At 40.9% G+C, this 19,499-nt stretch overlaps 5 protein-coding genes across 6 annotated transcripts; 2 read left to right on the forward strand and 3 right to left on the reverse strand.

Moving 5' to 3' along the window:
- The first annotated feature begins 189 nt into the window (after window positions 1-189).
- rngo (DNA damage inducible 1 homolog rngo) lies at window positions 190-6,140 on the forward strand. 2 transcript variants are annotated; one of them, XM_070218357.1, is made up of 4 exons: window positions 190-829; window positions 2,899-3,394; window positions 4,061-4,346; window positions 5,123-6,140. In XM_070218357.1, exons 1-4 carry the CDS (start codon window positions 538-540, stop codon window positions 5,501-5,503), a joined length of 1,455 nt encoding a protein of 484 aa, XP_070074458.1. In that variant the 5' UTR covers window positions 190-537; the 3' UTR covers window positions 5,504-6,140. The 2 variants fall into 2 exon arrangements, with proteins under 2 accessions (XP_070074458.1, XP_016999708.1); XM_017144219.3 differs by having other exon boundaries at window positions 192-775.
- Window positions 6,141-6,235: 95 nt separating this feature from the next.
- Window positions 6,236-8,545, reverse strand: eIF2alpha (eukaryotic translation initiation factor 2 subunit alpha). Its single transcript, XM_017144220.3, has 2 exons — window positions 7,739-8,545; window positions 6,236-6,672 (listed from the first exon to the last, which is right to left on the reverse strand). Exons 1-2 carry the CDS (start codon window positions 8,431-8,433, stop codon window positions 6,336-6,338), a joined length of 1,032 nt encoding a protein of 343 aa, XP_016999709.1. The 5' UTR covers window positions 8,434-8,545; the 3' UTR covers window positions 6,236-6,335.
- Window positions 8,546-9,114: 569 nt separating this feature from the next.
- On the reverse strand, window positions 9,115-10,269 carry LOC108059121 (zinc finger protein 28-like). The gene has a single exon (XM_017144211.2). The coding sequence runs from the start codon at window positions 10,267-10,269 to the stop codon at window positions 9,115-9,117; it is 1,155 nt and encodes a 384-aa protein (XP_016999700.2).
- A 577-nt stretch (window positions 10,270-10,846) lies between these two features.
- LOC108059122 (adenosine 5'-monophosphoramidase HINT3) lies at window positions 10,847-11,634 on the reverse strand. Its single transcript, XM_017144212.2, has 3 exons — window positions 11,265-11,634; window positions 11,022-11,212; window positions 10,847-10,961 (listed from the first exon to the last, which is right to left on the reverse strand). Exons 1-3 carry the CDS (start codon window positions 11,452-11,454, stop codon window positions 10,914-10,916), a joined length of 429 nt encoding a protein of 142 aa, XP_016999701.1. The 5' UTR covers window positions 11,455-11,634; the 3' UTR covers window positions 10,847-10,913.
- A 153-nt stretch (window positions 11,635-11,787) lies between these two features.
- eIF4H1 (eukaryotic translation initiation factor 4H1) lies at window positions 11,788-18,599 on the forward strand. The gene is made up of 5 exons (XM_017144215.3): window positions 11,788-11,897; window positions 13,544-13,852; window positions 14,004-14,185; window positions 15,739-16,032; window positions 16,893-18,599. The coding sequence occupies exons 1-5, from the start codon at window positions 11,866-11,868 to the stop codon at window positions 17,057-17,059; spliced, it is 984 nt and encodes a 327-aa protein (XP_016999704.1). The 5' UTR covers window positions 11,788-11,865; the 3' UTR covers window positions 17,060-18,599.
- Window positions 18,600-19,499: the final 900 nt, after the last annotated feature.

The raw sequence follows: 19,499 nt of genomic DNA on the forward strand, positions 1-19,499 counted from the left end.
TTTTTTGTATTGTATTGCAAACATAACTACATTCTGCACTATTTAATATCGATGAGTTACCACTATTCCCATCTCTATTTAACTGAAAAATGTAACCACAAACCATAAATAAAATAGACGATAGTTATTTTAAAACGAAATATTTAGGTAGTTTTTTCCCTATTCTCTATAGAACCCTTTGCGATATATGTCACATTAAATGAGAAAGTTTCAAGAGCCTCTCCAAATTATCTGTAACTTCCCGTTTCGGAGCACCGAGCCCAAAAAGAAATATGAATTGACCTTAGCCACCCCCGCAAACATCGATAGGCAGAGTAAGCTAAGAGTACCGATAACGCGCCGCTTGCAACCCTGTCGTGTGGAGGCGGCGTTTTCGTTGTTGTGTCAAAACAATAAGCGACCAGCAGAATATCAGCACACCCATCGGCCAGGCGAAGATAAAGAACGGTTAGCAGAGATTAGAGACCCACCACCACCCACAGAGCCGATCCCACAAAGAGATCACCATCCACCCCCCGGAGAACAGCGGCAGCGGCAATGAAAATCACAGTGACCACCAGCGATGACAAGGTCTTCTGCTTGGACGTGGCCCAGGATCTGGAGCTGGAGAATCTCAAGGCCCTCTGCGCGATGGAGATCGGTGCCGAGGTGGCCCACATAGTGCTCATCTTCAACGGACGCGAGCTCTCCAGCGACAAACAGACGCTGCAGCAGTGCGGCGTCGGTGATGGCGACTTCATCATGCTGGAACGACGCAGGAGCGCCAATCGGTCAGGTGAGAGAATCGGAATCGGAATTGGAATTGGAATTGGAGATGGAACTGGAAGCGGTGAGAGCGGGGAGAGCCATTAACCCTTAAGTGGGTCACGTCTGGCGGGGACAGGGGCGGATCTTTAGTGGAGTTTTTTTTTTTTGGGGTGGAGAGTTAGTCGGGGGGAATTGGTTAACCCATAATCACTTATACACACATGCGAAGTGATTTCCTGTTGATATTATTGATATTGGAAACCGACATTCGAGAAATTAATTAGCATTTTGAGATGATGAAATTTAATTTGGTTAATCATTTTATATATGTATTATTCTTGTGGTAATATTTGATTTATAAAAATGCATAGAAAGCTAAAAAGTTTTCACGGTGTGGTGAAATTTGAACTCTGAATATTTGCCTGGTTTTTTTGTTTGCATTTTTTTAGTGTTTTGGAAAAGCGCAGAGGAAATCTTTTTGCGGCGCAGTTGGTGTTAAAAATAAACGCCTTGTTTCGCCTGCCTTTCTTTTGGCAAATTCCAAAATAACAAACAGGGGAACGGGAACACTGGAAGTGGAAGTGGCTTATCTGTTTCCACTGCAGCGGCAGTGGGAGAGATAGAGAGAGAGGGGGGGTAGAGGGAAGGCAATGGAAGTGGAGGAGCAGCAGCAGGTGCTCTGCCTCCAAGTCACGGATCCGCCCACCTCACCTGCCCCCCCTTCGGCCGCCTGTTTTGTTGACCCCTGCATGCGCATTTGGCCTTGTCAGTTTGTCCATTGGAATGGGATCGTGATATAGAAATGTTGTTATACTATGTGCGTATCTATGTATGTATGTATTTTTGCGACTGCAGACAGGTGTGGGCGGTGAACAATTTTTGATCTGATTTTACCATTGCACAGCACAAACTGTATACAAGCATACATATGTACATATGTATGTACATACTTTGGACTCCATAGCATAAGATCCATTTTTTTTTCGTTCGTATATTAATGGATATATTTTAAAGATAAATCTATGTAAACAGTCAAATCAAAAGTATATTAGTCAGTACATATGTATGTACTTATTAGTAATAGTAATAATAAGTTATTTCAGCTTAAAACTTTGAAGATTAATATTTTGTTTATATTAGATCATCGACAGATTATGTAAAAACACCCATTTATGGAGCCATATCAATATACATATGTACATAAATCTCTTCGTACTTATTTCGGTAATCTCTTAAATAGGAATTATTAAAAATTTTCCACATTTTATTGTTTTTGAAGATAATGGATATGGAGTACTGCTTGCTCCCTCTTTTTCATACTGCTTCATTTATTTGGGATTCTTTTGCGAAGAGGGATTATAACTTAGATCTTTGAGTTCTTTTTACCATATATTATATATATTTTATATATTTAATAAATCAAATGAAGACTTTTTTGTAACTTTTCAACATTTTTGCTGTACAAATGTTCCAAGTGACTTAAGAACTATAATATTATAGATTCCATTTAATGTGTTTAGATAAATCAAGGAAAAAATGTCCCTTTCCTATATGCAAGCTCTACACCCAGCAAATCTTCAGAGTAACTTAAAAACTAAAATAGAATAGATTCCATTAAAGGGTTTTAAAATTTAGATATATGTATATTTTATATATTGAACAATTCTAATAAAGACTTTTTTTGTTTTTAACATGTTTCTTGTACAAACTAAAAAACTATATTTAGATAAATCGAGAACAAAATGTCCCTTTCCTACAAAGAAAGTGTATATAATTTAATCTACAAGCATCTACACCCTACAAATATTCAGAGTAACTTAAAAACTATAATATTATAGATTCAAGGACAAAATATCCCTTTCCTACAAAGTAAGTGTATCTAAGATAATCTAATCTATATGCAAGCTCTACACCCTGCAAATCTTTAGAGTAACTTAAAAAAAACTTTAATATTATAGATTCCATTAAAGATGTTTTACACAAATCAAAGACAAAATATTATTTTCCTACAAAGAAAGTGTATGTAATCTTAAATGTATACACCCCTAGACCCTGCAAATCTTCGGAGTAACTTAAAAACTATAATATTATGGATTCGATTTAAGAAAGAAATTGTATCTAATCCAATCTACATGCCCTCGCTACTTTCAGGTGGTGCGAACCCGGCGATCAGCACGCTGGACTTCAGCAGCATCGCAGTGCCGGGCACGAGTTCGGGCGGCAGTCCGCCCTCGAGGAGCGCCCAGCAGCAGCTGGGAGCGCAGCTGCAGCAGCAGCAGCAGTTCAACAACCTCACAGACATCCCCATGACCGACGAGTTCAACGTGAACTTCGACGACGACCCGGCGACAGTGCGTCAGATGTTCCTGTCCAGTCCCGAGACGCTGTCGCTGCTCCGGCAGTACAATCCCCGTCTGGCGGAGGCCATCGATTCCGGCGACCAGGAGACCTTCGCCCGCCTGCTCCGCGAGCACATTTCGGAGCGAAAGCGACGCAACGAGCACCGCATGCGCATGCTGAACGCCGATCCCTTCGACGAGGAGACGCAACGGCTGATTGCCGAGGAGATCAAGCAGAAGAACATCCAGGACAACATGGCGGCGGCCATTGAGTACAATCCGGAGATCTTCGGCACGGTGACCATGCTGTGAGTACTACTATTAAGGGGGGAGATACGTGTAGAAAAAATAAAAATTCAATTTTTTTTATTCCTTAAATTGGTAGAATAACTCTCTAAGAATGTGTCATGAAAGTTTCACGAAGAAATTCGAACTATTTTGGAAGTTATACCAGGATGACGGCACCCATTACTTTACTTTAAATGCCTTTAAATGCCTCGATTATCATACTGCTTTTACAGAAATGTTTGTTATTAAATTGCCCACTGTCTGAACCTACTTAATGTAGAATTTTGTACGTTTAAATATTTTTTGATAGCCAAAAACAACAAAAAAAAATTATGAAAAAAACAGATTTTTAACTCTGAAAGAGTGCCACAACCATGGTTTTTGAGATATTCTTTGTAAGTTAGGTTCAGACAGTTTCTGCATTATTTTTTTTTTTTAATATAGCCCGACAAAAAAATTCCCACGGCCGTCGTTTTTAAAAATTTAAAAGCAAAATAAAAATTGGTTAAAATAATATAAGAACAATGTAATCAACATGCCAAGTTACGAAATCCCAGCACAATTCCTCATTGGTTAAAAAAAATCACGAAAAACTTGAAAAAATTACAGTTCTATATGTATCTCCCCGCTTAACTATTAACTGGTTTTAAAACCAATAGATTAAATGCCATCTGTGTTTTGTGTAGCTACATCAACTGCAAGGTGAATGGCTATCCGGTGAAGGCCTTCGTGGACTCGGGCGCCCAGACGACGATCATGAGCAAGGACTGCGCCGAGCGGTGCCACGTCAACCGGCTGATAGACACGCGCTGGAACGGAGTGGCCAAGGGCGTGGGCACACAGCCCATTCTGGGCAGGATTCACATGGTGCAGCTGCAGATCGAGAACGATCATCTAACGTCCAGCTTCACGGTGCTGGGCCAGCAGCCGATGGACATGTTGCTCGGCCTGGACATGTTGAAGCGACATCAGGTGGGGCCCTACATTAGTGTTGGGTAAAAACTGCTCATTTGGGTGAACAATGAGTCAACCCACTCAGTTTGCTTACTTGTTCACTTACTCACTTGTTTACTTTTTCACTTGCTCACTTGTTCACTTGCTCATTTGCTCACTTGTTCGCTTGCTCACTTGTTCACTTGCTCACTTGTTCATTTGTTCACTTGTTTACTTTTTCACTTGTGTTCACTTGCTCAGTTGTTCATTTGTTCACTTGTTCACTTGCTCACTTGTTCATTTGTTCACTTTTTCACTTGTGTTCACTTGCTCAGTTGTTCATTTGTTCACTTGTTCACTTGCTCACTTGTTCACTTGCTCACTTGCTCACTTGTTTACTTGTTCACTTGCTCACTTGTTCACTTTTTCACTTGTTCACTGGTTCACTTGTTCACTTGTTCACTTGTTCACTTGCTCATTTGTTCTGCTCTGAGAAAACAGCTCATTGTCTGTAAAACCGTGTGCAAAATGCATCCTAAAAGTAAAAAAAATACTTTTTGTGCCAAAAACAGCAAGAGAGCAACTGAGCAAGTGAACAGAAAAGAGTAAGTAAGAGAGCAAAACTGAGCAAGTGAACAAAAAGGAGAAAGTGAGCAAAAATGAACAAGTGTACAATAAAGAACAAGTTCGAAGGAACCTGTTCACTCACTCAGTTTAGTTCAGTTTTGTTCACTCACTCATGAGCAAGCCAACACTACCCTACATGGGATTTGCTTTGAAGACTTTGCAGACTGACAACTGATTATCCCTTGCAGTGCCTCATTGACTTGCAGCGGAATCTGCTGATTATCGGCACCACCGGCACAACGACGCCGTTTCTGCCGGAGAGCGAGCTGCCGGTCAGCGCCCGGCTCACAGGGAACTCGGAGGAATCGATGGAGCAGGAGGCCATTGCCAATGCCATCGAGCAGAGCAAGAGGGAAAGTGGCGGCGGCTTAAGTGGAGCTGGCGGCGGACCCAATACCATTCAGCCGCTGGACCGATTCACCGAGCAGGACGTCACCGATCTCATGGCCCTCGGCTATCCGCGCAGCGATGTGCTCACCGTGCTGCGGCTGTGCGGCGGCAACAAGCAGGCCGCCAGCTCCGTGCTGCTCAACCGCAATGCAGCCGCCTCGGGCGCAGAGCTCAGCTGAACGCGGCTAGACGAGGATCCCTAGTACTCGAGCAGAACTCCCCACAGCCAGAAACCGGATTGCAATAGGATGATGATGACGAAATACTCCGAGCAATACCAAAAACTTAGCCACGCCACATCTAAAGTCAAGTAAATGATCAGTTAGAGGGTAAAACACACACACAGAACAGAAACAACAAATAAGCAATGAAAACCGAAACGAAAACCTTTCTAATTTAGTGAAATTTTTATAAACTGAAGCCACTTTTTTATACGAATCGTTTGTTACGATGTACAATATCTAATTTTTAAAACAGAGCCAGGGTTGGTTTTTTCTAGAGAATATTGAGTGGAGGATCGAGTAGGCGATTTAATCTATTATTAACTAAGCGAAAAGGAAGGAAAGTAATTGGACAAACTGGACGGTGATGGAACCAAGCCGCATCAACGAAAACATTAACTGTATTGCAAGAGAAATACAAGAAAAAACATAAACAAAAAACGGAATTAAGTACGCCTGACTATTAAAATATATTACAATTATACACATTTAAAAACATTTATACACAATTTGAACTAGTATTAAGGCTCTGTCAAGCTAAACTGAATTGGGTCAATAAAAGGTCGAGAGTATTGTTTTGGATTTGAAAAGGAAAGATGAACGAGCGCATTTTGATTTCTCGCCTCCTCTTTAATAGCATTCGTTATGTTATGTATACTGTTTACTGTATATAAATTATAAAATTAGCTGTTTCTACCGGACAAAAGCACATGTCTGGATTTATTTTAGCAAAAAATCGTTTAATCATTTGTTACAGTTGCTATAGTTGTGTCCGTCTACGCTGGCTACGCTAATCCTCCTCCTCCTCGTCATCCTCGTCGTTCGTGCGACCGGCCGCCGCCGCCGAGCCCTTGTGGTTGAACTCCTTCTCCGGATCGAACTGCATGCCCTCCTGGTCGGCGCCATCCTCCTCGTCGTCGTCGCCGGCCACCTGTGCGTTCTCGGCCTCGGCCCGCTCCAGGCGGCGGGCCAGATCCGCCTCGTCGATGGCCGTGACCAGCTTGGGCGCCATGATCACCTTGAACTCGCCCTCGTACTCGATGATCTTGGCGCGTATGTTCTCGATGGCCACCTCCAGGGCCTTCAGGCCGTCTGTCTTCTTGGTGGTGGACGTGGTCATCACATAGCTGCAAAGGGTTGAATGCGGATATTAGTTAATTGAGCCAATAATTCATTTTAATTATGAAACAATAACTAATTTATGCAAGAAGACACATCTACAGTTTTAGGAAAACAATTCTCACTTATGAAAATAATTACAACTTACAAAATTGCCAAAACTGATATTTAAAGGAGTTTATATACCACATTTTAAACAGAATTCATAGGTCTTTTCTAGCGAAAGATACATATGTATTTTACAAACTAACATCATTAAAATCATCCCATTTCTTGAAAAAGCCCAAATAAATTTTAAATAATAAATAAAAATGTATCTAAATCGACACCTCGAAAAAACCCAAATTAAGCTCAAAATCTAAATTCAAATAATAAAAATAAAAATGTATCTAAATCAACACCTCAGACGAGCTGAAGGCCTTAGCTGCTAGAGCTCTCAATCTCAGTTAGCTTATAGATTTAACTTTAAGTTTGCTTTATATAAAATAAAATAAAATTTTACAAACTGTCTGCCCAAGTCATTAATTCAATTAAATCATTTTAATTTATGATTTCTTATAATCTTAACTCCTATACTTTGTACTCCTAAGTTCTCTAAAGTAAGATAAATCTTTTTATAAGCCATTTCATTTAAAATGTTTAAATTACATCATATGAACCCAACATAACGCAAACGTAGCTTGAACACGATTTCGCATAAATCGGAGAAAAACAGAGCATAGATCTTGCAAGATCTTGAACTTAATACGGTAGTTAGCAAAAACTATTGCAATAAATTGAATTTAGCACTACATAAGCCAAAAAACTATTTAATTAGCCCTCTAAAGCAGCTAAATTTCATGATTTTAAACAAAAATCTGTTTCTAGAAAGACCACTCAAACAATTTAACGAAGGATTTAAGCCAAGAGTTAGCCTACACACATCATAAACCAAGTATTAGTAATATTATAATTCGATTTTGGACTCAATAGAGGAACAGGGAACTCTGGAGTGTTCCGCCCATGCTACATAATACGAATAACTATCCAGAAAAGCCCCTGGAGGGATACTCAATCAATCAGAGATCAACTCACAGAGGCGGCGCTATCAGGTTGATGCGGATGGGCAGCTCCTCGGTGCTCAGCTCCAGGCCCTTGGTGAGCGAGGCCTTGACGGCGTCGATGCCCTCGTAGCCGTAGCAGGAGCACTCGATGTCCGCACGGATCTTGACGGTGGGCGAGACCAGCTTGCGCTTGATGTTGCTCAGCAGCACCTCCTTGGTCTCCGCGTCCAGGTTGCACTCGTCGAAGACGGACGGATCGGTGACCGACTGCTTGAAGATGTCGTAGGCGACCGTCTTGCTGTTGTACTTCTTCTCGAAGTACCAGGCGGTCTTCTGGTAGAGCTCCTCCAGCTTCTCGTTGCCCTCGTAGCCGAGAATGTCGGCTACATGGCGGAGCAGCGAGTTGATGGCCTTCGCCTTGGCAAAGCGCTCCGTGCACTTCTCGACGTCCTCGGGCGAAACGCGACGCTTGGAGAGATCGATGTAGCCCTTCTCCTTGTCCACACGGATGACCACCACCGGCTCGGTCTTGCCGACGCGGATCAGCTTGTTGATGGAGCGGATGCGGCGGCGGGAGAGCTCCGAGAGCAGGATCATGCCCTCGATGTTGTTGTACTCCAGCAGATGGACGTAGGCGCCCATCTCGGCGATCGACAGCACGTTCACCATGACGACATCCTCGATCTCCGGATACCGCTCGTTGTAGAAGCGCGACGTGAGGGCCATCTTCGAATCGTTGGTCTGTTGGTCTGTGGCCGAAAAACGGGCAAAATGCACTTTTCGAAAAGAAAAACGTGTACAATTTCTGCCGAGCGGGCGCAAGAAGAAGAAGAGGCGTACAGTATTGCAATGGCGAGATATCGATTGCCGCCCGCCGGCTATCGATAAGCGGCACGCCGCTGGTCTGGTCACACTGCCGAGGCGGGGCAAGATATCGATTGGTATCGACCGGTAGACCGTTAAAGGTATTCCAAATTTTAAAAGTTCTTACTTTCCCTCCAAAAATCTTTTAACTGACTGTAAAAATTAAATTCATTTTCCATTAGTAAGAATTTACACAATAGAATTTATAAAGATTTCTAGCCATTTCTCTTCAATTACTATTAATTCTTACTCATTTCTTTCTTATTTCCTGGTGCTACAAGGATTTCCTTAGAAATTAATGCACTAGTCACATAAACAATATTAAGAATATATCTAACATTTAATACAATTAACAATTGAAACTGACGGTTTAAGTAATTGTTGAAAATTTAAATTTAATTAGTTTTATTATTTAATTTTATTAATAAACGAAAACCATTCAATTCGTATTACTATCTTATAAACTACGATTGTGCTGCTTCAGCAGCTCTTTTAAGTCATTAAACCTTAAGCGTCGTAGCGTCTTTCTTATGCATAAACCAGCTAAGCGCTTTTCTCCAAAGCCATGTGCGCTATCGAGTGCTTCCTTAGACTGGCAGCCTGCGCAAAAGTTTTCGGGCAGAAGGAGCACTTGTAGCGGCGGTCGTTCGCGTGGTCCCGCATATGCTGCGCCAGATCAACCTGAAGTAGGAAGGCTATCGGGCAGCTGGAGCACTTGAACTGCGGCTCCGAGGTGTGCCGCCCTAGCTGGTGGTCCAACAGGTTGGCCCGCAGGCGGAACTTCAGGGGGCAGTGGGCACAGGCGAAGGCTGTTTCTGTCGAGTGCTTGAGCATGTGCCTCCTGAGATCGCCGCGCCTGGCAAAGGCCAACGGACAGACGGCGCACTGGTGGCTGGTGGTGACCTTCGTGTGACTCAGAAGGTGCTCATCCAGGTCCCATCTGGATGGCATGACCTCCAGGCAGTGGGAGCACTGGTACAGGTCGTGACTCAGCATGTGCCTCGTCAGCCACCGAAGACTTCCGTAGGCCATCGGGCAGTGATCGCACTTAAAGGGCAGCCATTCCCCCGTGTGGATTTTCATGTGTCGCTCCAAATTCACCTTCGATTTCACAACTAGCGGACAGTGGGGACACGAGTATTCCCAATCGTCATCATGCTTCTGCTGGTGTCGACGAAAATTCCCTTTTTTGCTAAAGGTCCTGGGACACCGATCGCATTTGTAGGGATTTTGAAGGTCCCGCAGGTGCTTCTGAAGCCATTTATCGTTCGCAAAGATCTTCGGGCAGTGGGAACACTGGACGGGCACCATTTCTTCAACCAAATCAAGGTTTTCAAGGTCCTTATCATCATGAATAGTGGACTGTTCTGGGGAACCTTCTGTTATGCTGATGAATTCAGCGGGCTCGGTCTTTATTTGGTCCAAAAACGGCTGGGATTCGGTTGGCTCTTTCTTGACTTCGAATTCTACGGCATTATGGAACGTCCCACTGTCTAAAGATGATACGATAGAGACCTCCTTCTCAGGGATTTCCTTCTTGACTTGGAACTGATAACTACGGGGCTCTTTAATAAACTCCTCCTTAACTTGGCAGTCAAAATCATAGAATACTTCTTCAACTTCGTCGTCTTCTGGCAAATCGAATACTTCTTCCACGAGCTGGTCTTCGTCCAGGAACTCCTCCTTTATAGACTCCATTGCCCCGAGTCCAAGTAACTACGAAATATCAGTAGCACGTTGTTAATTGTTTAGCAAAATCCATTTAAAAATGTTTTATTTACTTATCGAACATAAAACATATGTTTACCTATCGATATACTACCGACCTTTGCAGTGTGACCTTCTGAAGCAGCACATTTAAGCGATAGTTAATGGCTGTATGATATAAAATATTTAATATTTTTAGATAATTATGTTTTTAATCTTTATAAATAATTGAAAGATAAAGATTGAATAAGTAACACACATATTTATTTTAATTAGAACCAGAAAAAAACCAAAATCAAGCAAAATTTACAAGGATATCTTTAGGTGCATATGAAACATATGGCAAGTAATGAAAAGTTTCCAATTTTAATATAATCAATATTTTAGATAATTATGTTTCTTTATAATTAATTGAAAGATAAAGATTGAAAAATAATATATCAATAATTAGAACAAGAAAGAAAACCAAAGTCAAGAAACATTTACAAGGATATCTTTAGGTATGTACATATGAAACATACGTCAAGTAATATGACAAAAGGTCCCAATTTTAATATAATCAAAAATGGTTTGGCTTTATTTATTAGATCAACCACGACTTTATCTACAAATGATCTATTTATTGTAATCCCAGTTCACTGCGAGCTTTCTACTTGGGAAAGGTAAGCCCGCGCCTCGTCGGCCTGAAATTGATTAAATCGGATAAGAGATATGACTAATTAAATTGGCCAGACACTACGTACGGTTTTGAACCAAACGGAAGGTCTGAAGATTAATCGCGATAGGAAGCCCATTTCCGATCGTGGGGCAATGGCATGCATGTGAAGGTGTTTTACCGTTATGAACGGCGGCAGGTGGAACCCAAAAAGCGCATCCTGGACGGAAATTCCCTTGCCAGTTAGGAACTCCTTCAAGCCGCTCTCCATCCGTGAGACTAGAAATAATGTTGAATAAATATATATTGATAACATTCCTGTTGCTCTTACCCAAGGGATCGTGGGATTTGTCCAGATCCTTTAGGCTGATGTAGTGCTTTTTGGTTACAGCCAAATAATGGTGCTGGGAAGCGGGCTTGATGTCCTTAAAGATGACAAACTCATCGGTTTCCATTTCCAAAACACTTGTGGGCTCCTGGCCACTGGATATTTTGCAGAAAATGCAGTTGTCCTCCGCCATGGCTTAATATACGATTAAATTTAGTAATATAAAATATGGGAGTTTGTACTTTGGCAGCTGATTAGGTGCACTAAGCAGGGCTGCCAATTCCGCTTTTTTCCCGCCAAATCTGGATTTATTTCTTGGATAAGAAAAGCTTTTTATTACGCTTAAAGTGTTCCGTAGGACAAATTAACAATATACTTTTGACTTAATCATCATTATAATAATAAGCTAATTATTATTTAAGTTATCGAAGGAAGGTGTCTCCGCTAAGTCGATATGTTTGACCGATCTGCCGGTAAGGTAACTCCTTCTCAGCGATGGCAAAACCTCGATGTCAACAAATCGATATCAACAAAAACATGCTCGATGCATCGATGTTTTTCCCATCCCATCCCCACGGATTCGCTCATTTGAAAAAAAAAAAACATGGCTGGAAGAGGTGGTTATGAACACGCTAGGTAAATATTATTAATTATTTTTGCAATCGCGAGCGCTACTTGTGGTCCGCAGGGCGCCGGTGATGGTGAAAGTGGCCGCGGGGCGATCGGTTTGCGCGAGGGCCGACAATCCGGCCAAAATGTGTAATAATGCACGCGGTTTTTGGGGTTTGGGCAAAAAAAGGCAACACCAGCCCACCAACACACGCGCACGCTCTCGCCTCGCCGCTCGCACACTCGCGCACCAAAACGTATATGTATGCTGTGTACGTGTCGGTCGTTGGTCGGCGCCGCCTTTGTGTGAGTGCGCGTGAGTGTTTGTGTGCGTGTGTGTGTGCGGGACAGTGTGCGTGTTTTTTTTTCCAACATTCTTTTTCGGTTTTTTTTTTCTGTCGATTCGATTCCACCGCCTGCGTTGTTTTTCTTTTCGGAAAACTCTGCTGCTGCCGGCGTCGGCGTCGCTGCCGGCTTCGGCGTCGACTGCAGCACCAGCAGCGCACCGGCGGATTTTAAATTAACCCCCCACCCAATCAAAAAAAAAGAAGAGAAAAGAAAAGATTCCGAAAATAGATGCAAAATCCATGCAGAATGCAGTTTTTGCCAAAAAGCGCGCGCGATTTCCCCCCACATGACACCTGTCCCCCCGCATTTGTTGTTGTTGTCATTTGTGCCTGCATCTTTGTTGACTGTTCGCCGGGAATCGGAATCGGAATCCGAATCCGAGCCAGCATTACCCAGATATTCCAGCCATGTGCGTTTTGCCTTCTCCTTTTCCCTCTCCTCTTCCTCAGGGGGTGGTGGTGGCGCCCTCTGCCTGCCGCCCCCACAGTCGCAATCAAGAAGAAGACGCAGACACACCCCCATTAATTGGATTCTCGGTTTCAAGGTTCCGAACAATGGAACATTGAGAATTACTAGTTTCGGTTATTTCGGTCGACAGGATGTAGATCCTGAAATCCTTAACGCAAGTTTCTAAGGACTTTGTCTTTTTAGCATCAGCATTCATTTCTTAGAAATCATGTATTAAATGCATTGTAGTGAACTTGTTCAAAATACTCTTAACAAGAGCCAGTATTATCCATTATTATTATGCAGAAATCTTCCAGGATTCCTTAGAATAGGATAGCATAGGATTCTTAAGATAGGATCCACAGTTACTATGCAGAAATCTTCCAGAATCTTTTAGTACATATATAGAAAAACAACGACTGATAGATAGGATCCATAGTTTTAACCGAAAAGCCATTGTCGATCCATTATTATTATCCAGAAATATTCCAAGATTCCTTTAAATAGGATAGCATAGGATTCCTTAGATAGGATCCATAGTTTTAACCAATCCATTATTACTATGCAGAAATCTTCCAGAATCTTTTCGTACATATACAAAAACAACGACTGATAGACAGGATCCATAGTTTTAACCGAAAAGCCATTGTCGATCCATTATTATTATGCAGAAATATTCCAAGATTCCTTAGTACTTACACGAAAACAATGACTTATAAATAGGATCCTTAGTTTAACCCATATTATCACGAAACTAACGTTTTTTCCTATATAATATAAAACATAAGTTTTTTTTTTGCTTAGAAATTTGTTACTGTTTCCTACTCAAAAGCCAATCAAAAAAGCCCTATTAACGAACCATTCCTCAACCATTTCAGAGGCGGATTCGGTGGAGATCGGCCAACCAAGCAGTTGCCCACGGAACCGCCCTTTATCGCATTCGTCGGCAACCTGCCGCAAGGCCTGGTGCAGGGCGATGTGATCAAAATATTCCAGGACTTTGAGGTGAAGAACGTGCGGCTGGTAAAGGATCGCGAAACGGATCAGTTCAAAGGCTTCTGCTACGTGGAGTTCGAGACGCTGGAGAATCTGCAGCGGGCGCTAGAATGCGATGGTCGGATCAAACTGGACGACCTGTCGGCGCCGCTGCGCATCGATATTGCCGACGGTCGTCGGAAAAATGATCGGTAAGCAAAGCCAGGCCTTCGAATTGGTACATCGTCAGTGGGAAATTGTAGAGGGAAGAAAACCCTTGAATACGTTTCCCCCACGGCCTCCAAATCGTTTCCTTATCATTTGCCAAATGAGCTAATCACATTCCTGGACCTTTTCTTACAGCCCTGGTGGCGGTGTTGGCGGCGGCGGCAACGGCGGCATGACCCGCGGCGACGGCAGAGACTTCCAGAAGCGCGGCCCACCCCGCCAAGGCGGCAGCAGTCAGTCCTACAGCCGGGGAGGTCCTGGCACTGGCGGCGGTCGCGAAGGCGGCGGCGGATCGGGTAATCGCGGCGATAGTAGAGGTTCGTACAATGATAGTTATGGTGGTCACAATGATAGAAGTCGCGGCGGCGGCGGCAGCGGCGCGGGCTCCGGCGGTGGCATGAATAGAGGATACAATGGTAAAGCATTTTTATCTGCCGTCCAACCAACCAACCAACCAACCAATCAATCAATCAACCAACCAAAAACACGTAGCTGCATCCCTCGTAGTGCCGCCAAAAAGTAGTTGATTCTGATTACGTATTACGATTCTGATTCCGCCTCCGATCATGATTCAAAAACACCAAGTACTAATTCGATTCGAATTCGGTCGCATGGCAGGAAGACATATCCATGCCAAAGTTCTCGAAACTGATCCTAGAATCTCCCCTTCTGTTACCGTTTCCGTTTCCATTTTCGTTTCTATTCCTTCTTTGTTCTCCTGCGGTTCTTCATGCTGATCCTGAGTTGGTTTTGCTTTACTTTTCCTTGCCAGTTTCTTATGGGTGGGTCAAAACTAGGGTTTTCGCAAGGCTTTTAAGGGTTCTTCCTTATTTGTAATATAAAAAATTCAAGAATTTATTTTAAACAAATATTTATTTAGCTCATTTAACTATGTAACTGTGACTATAACTAAATTTAGTTTTCATTTTTGATTAGCACTTGAAAAAAATGTTGATAAATTTGTAAAAATTTAACTTAGTATACTTTCATTTTTAAATTTATATGGAGAATTGCTCTGTAAAAGATCTATACAATGACTTTTTGGTAGAGCAGTTTTGCGATTTATCATCGAATCGATATTGTAAAAATATCGAAAACATCGATAATCTCAGACTTGGTTAAAACAATAGGGGGATTCCCTAAACTGTTGAATTGCTGAATTGTTGAAAATTCATCAAAAAATTTCAGCAATTAAGGGAACGACCCAAAAAGGTTCCTGTTGAATTTTCAAACAGCTGTTATTTGTTGAAAAGTTTCACGGAACTTAAAGCATGTAAAATTTGATTTATTATTGCTAGTTACTGTCTAAAAGTGTTACCGAGGTAAAAAGAACCACAAATATGCTTTCTAAATTGATTTTTAAATAAATAATGCGTACTTTTGATACTAAAATTTTACAGAGTTGCCACGACTTTTAAAAAAAGGTGACAACTCTGGCTTTTCAGCAATTCAACAAAATTTTCATCAGCCTTGAGGCTGTTGAATTGCTGAAATTTCTGAAAGTTGACTTTGTATGGAACAGCTGATTAACAGCTGACCAAAATTCAACAATTCAGCAATTCAACAGTTTAGGGAATCCCCCTAATGAAATCCTGATTTTTCTTATCAGATTGCTAAGCTAAAACGCCTATTGCTTACTTTTCCTTGCCTAATTTGCGATTATCGAAAACGACCCACCCTTCCACACCGTTTAGCCTAGCCCCTTGTATCAGTAGCCTAAGCACACACGTTGATAGATTTGAAACGACTTTCCACCCGCACGCTTTATACTTTGAACTGCATTTAGCATTTAGCCAGCATGCTGAGCCTTAGAACTCTAAGCAGGTTTCCGCCTGGCCGACATGTGCTAATCCAGTTGCTTCCCTTGCAGATCGGCCGGCCAATCGGGGTCGGTACGGCAATTTCAACAACGACGATCGGTTCGATCGCAACCAGGATCGCGAACGCGGACAGCGGGAAGGCAGCTATGGCAATCAGTCGCGCGACGGCGATCGCTACAACAACTTCAGCCGGCACCGTGACCGCGAGCGCACCCACTACAATCCCAACCAGCAGCAGAGCGAACGTCCCAGCGGCGGCGGCGGAATGGGCGGCCTGGGCGGCGGATCCGGCGGATCTGGCGGCTTGGGCGTCGGCGGTGGTGGTTCCTCCATGGGCGCCATTGGTGAGTTTCTAGTTTTCAGAGAAATATATATTATTAGGAAGCGTAAAAGAAATTCTTTAGAAGTAGTAAATTTTAAAAAATTATATAATAAATACTACAAAAGAAATTTTAAAAAAAACAAGCTCTTAAGTTGGTTATGAAGTCCTTTTAAAATATCAAAACTAAAGCTTAGGAAGGAAATACCAAAACTGTAAGCAAACATAATATCAAAAAATAATGCTCAACAGTTATAGTTTTCAAAATTATTAACTATTCTCTTAATTTGTAATTAAATAGAATAATAGAACAGTAATATAAAAACCTTAAGTTATTATTCATCTAAGGCCGTTAATGTTTGATTTTATATTATTAGGAAGCGTAAAAGAAATTCTTTAGAAGTAGTAAATTTTAAAAAATATAATAAATACTACAAAAGAAATGTTAAAAAAAAACAAGCTCTTAAGTTGGTTATAAAGTTCTTTTAAAATATCAAAACTAAAGCTGATAGAAAAGAAATACCTAAACTGTAAGCAAACGTAATATCAAAAATAATGCTCAAAAGTGTAAGTTTTCAAAATTAATAACTATTCTCTTTATTTGCAATTAAATAGAATAATAGAACAGTAATATAAAAACCTTAAGTTATTATTCTTCTAAGGCCGTTAATGTTTGATTTGCTATTTCCTTGATTTGAACTCTTCTAAAAGTGGTTCTAAAGCTAACTAATTGTGAATCAAGGTAAAATCAACTAAATATTTTTGATACCAGACCATTTTTAATTATTATAATTATAAACACTACGTTTTTAAGCCCCTAAAGGTTTTCTAATATTAAGGTAACTAAATCTATCACTAACTCTCCCATTCATTTTATATCTGCAGACGATAATGAGCGGCCACGCCTGCAGCTGAAGCCACGGACCATTGCCGCGCCCATAAACGCGGTGGCCGAGACCAAGCAATCGGCCTCGATCTTTGGCAACGCCAAGCCGCGCGAGGAGAAGCTGAAGGAGCTGCAGCAGAATGTCAATCACAACGGCGATAACTAGAGGGCAGGAGTCGGTCCGCAATATAAAATGCCTGATATGATATTTTGGTGTGCGCGAGATAGAGGGAGAAGGAGAAAGAGAAGGAGGATGAGGAGGTGGAAGAGATGGAGCATCGCATCAGCAGCATGCATATATAAACACATACATTAATTAATAACACTACGCTACATACCTATTATATACGAAAGATATGTACTACATTACAAGAACGATGAAGATGAAACAACAGGCTGGCCTCTGTGTCTCTGTGTCAGTGTCCAGTGTCAGTCAGCAAGCAACTTAACAGCAGCAGCAGCAGTAGCAGCAGCAACATCAGCACAGCAACATTAGCAACAGCGAGAGCAAACCGCAACAGCAACAGCAACATCAGTAACAACGCCAAGCAACAACCAAGCAACCTTTCTTACTCTCTGCAGCAAGAACATCCGCAACAAACAATGGAAAGTCTATAAATGTTAGTCCCTAAGCAGCGATAAACTTTAGTCTCGTGCATATGGCCTATATATATAGTATATATACGTTTATGTGCGATTCATGTACAGCAGTTGTATGCACGCTGCTATTTGTTAGTTAAGAAGTAATGCATATAAACCAACAAAACAAAAACAAAACAAAAGTTCTACCATTAAGGTATAAATAGTAAACGAAACAAAAACAAGTAAAACAAAACAAAAAAATGAAAACAATGCAAAAAAAGAAAAAACTCGAAAAACAAAGCAAAAATCGAAAACAAAAACTTTTTTGACAAAACGTTCAGCGTAGCAGGCAGGCAATTTATACAGTTTATATAGCAAACAAACAAAAAAAAAGAGAAAAAACGAAGAAAAAACAACAACAACTACAACAACAAATACCGAAACCAATTATTGAACATGTATACCTTATGAGAAAAACACCAACAACAGATCTAACAATATAAAAAACAAATCGCAGAGAAGCAGAACACCAACTACGTACGTAAAAGAAGAAATCAAACAGCGAAGCAATCCAATCGTTTAAGATGAACTAGAAGAAATGCGCAGAAGTAATAACAATAACAGCAACAAGCAACTTTATATACATATAACATACAGAAGAGCCATCAACTACACAGATCTTATGTAGCTGACGAAGAAGAAAAAGAAGTCTATGTCGCAGACCAAACTATGATTTTTACTTCGATATCCCCACATTCATTTTTTCTGTTCCTTTTTATCTGTTTCATTTATAAGCAACTCCGAATTTCTTCGCCCAATTTGTACTCTTACTTTACCAATATTGATTTATCAAATCTGATTTCTTTGTAGATAACCTTTGTATAAGACGAAAAAGTATGAAAAAGCAAAAGAATTGTATAAATTTAATTGTTGTTTGTGTGTTTCGATTTTTCTTTGCATCCAGAGTGTACGTAAGCGAAAAGCGTTTATCCTTTCTTAATATGACCCTTGTTCCCTCACAAGCTTTTAAAAATAATACTTTTTTTTTGTACCTTGCAAGAGCTGAAAAAACGCGAAAGTTGTAAATTAATTTGAAAATAAAGCAAAAAAAATTTACATAAGAATGTACCGTCGTTTCGGTTTGGTGTTTTCCTTCGGACTATTCGGCATTGTTTTTCGGAGTGCGGCCCGAAAACAGGCTCAGCACTTTGTAAATATACAAGTAAATAATCAAACTTCCCTCGCTCCCAGTCCCAAAAGCCGGGAGTAACAATTGTTGTGTTGTCCTGCTCCGGATTCCTAAATCCCAACCACTTTGTTTGCGATATTCCCCCAAAAATACAACACACAAAAATAAAAATAAAACCGACTTGACCGACAAGCTAAACCAGAGTTAACCGCGACCAGCAGTCGCTGCAAAGAAGCAAATAGAAATACAAAAATACAAACGAGAGTAATGTTTAACAGTTAAAGTAAAGATTACGTTTAATATACCTTTAAAGCTAAAGATAAACTTAACACATAATTTTTAGCACTAATACCGTAAGCAGTCAAAGATTTACACTAAACGAAGAATATGAAAATGGACAAACAATATTTGTAACTCCTCAAAAACAAAAAACATAACAAAAGTAAATGAATGAATAACAATATGAAGAGATCGAGTTGAGAACTTAATTAATTACTGCTCTAAACCTAATTAAGAACTTTGATATGCATTTTAAAACGCCCATAAAGACAAAGACAAAGAATTGTTTGAATTACGATTAAACCAAAAGCAACACTAAAACGAGAATTTATACAAGCAAGAGTTAGCATTAGCATACGTCATAAAGCATCTAAATATATATACACACAGATATAAATTAAATAAATATACGCTATGATTAAAGACGAAACTGATCGAGTAAGCCAAGATTAAATAGCAATTCTACTCTTAGCAACCGCAATAAATTGAAACAAAAACTAACCGAAATTAGTAAGCAGTTAGAGGAAACAATCGTAGAAAAGTGAACGAGAAATAA

Source organism: Drosophila takahashii, chromosome X (assembly GCF_030179915.1).
Source record: "Drosophila takahashii strain IR98-3 E-12201 chromosome X, DtakHiC1v2, whole genome shotgun sequence".
Classification (NCBI taxonomy): Eukaryota; Metazoa; Arthropoda; class Insecta; order Diptera; family Drosophilidae; genus Drosophila; species Drosophila takahashii.

Excerpts from the sequence above, each read along its gene's own strand:
- eIF2alpha (XM_017144220.3), bottom strand. The coding sequence starts at position 8,433 with ATGGCCCTCACGTCGCGCTTCTACAACGAGCGGTATCCGGAGATCGAG. Across the intron at positions 6,673-7,738 it reads AACCTGATAGCGCCGCCTCT|CTATGTGATGACCACGTCCA; the intron begins GTGAGTTGATCT and ends AACCCTTTGCAG.
- LOC108059122 (XM_017144212.2), bottom strand. The coding sequence starts at position 11,454 with ATGGCGGAGGACAACTGCATTTTCTGCAAAATATCCAGTGGCCAGGAG. Across the intron at positions 11,213-11,264 it reads CAAATCCCACGATCCCTTGG|TCTCACGGATGGAGAGCGGC; the intron begins GTAAGAGCAACA and ends CATTATTTCTAG. Across the intron at positions 10,962-11,021 it reads CTTCCGTTTGGTTCAAAACC|GCCGACGAGGCGCGGGCTTA; the intron begins GTACGTAGTGTC and ends AATCAATTTCAG.
- rngo (XM_070218357.1), top strand. The coding sequence starts at position 538 with ATGAAAATCACAGTGACCACCAGCGATGACAAGGTCTTCTGCTTGGAC. Across the intron at positions 830-2,898 it reads TGGAGATGGAACTGGAAGCG|GTGGTGCGAACCCGGCGATC; the intron begins GTGAGAGCGGGG and ends CGCTACTTTCAG. Across the intron at positions 4,347-5,122 it reads ACATGTTGAAGCGACATCAG|TGCCTCATTGACTTGCAGCG; the intron begins GTGGGGCCCTAC and ends TATCCCTTGCAG.
- eIF4H1 (XM_017144215.3), top strand. The coding sequence starts at position 11,866 with ATGGCTGGAAGAGGTGGTTATGAACACGCTAG. Across the intron at positions 11,898-13,543 it reads GGTGGTTATGAACACGCTAG|AGGCGGATTCGGTGGAGATC; the intron begins GTAAATATTATT and ends CAACCATTTCAG. Across the intron at positions 13,853-14,003 it reads GGTCGTCGGAAAAATGATCG|CCCTGGTGGCGGTGTTGGCG; the intron begins GTAAGCAAAGCC and ends CTTTTCTTACAG.
- LOC108059121 (XM_017144211.2), bottom strand. The coding sequence starts at position 10,269 with ATGGAGTCTATAAAGGAGGAGTTCCTGGACGAAGACCAGCTCGTGGAA.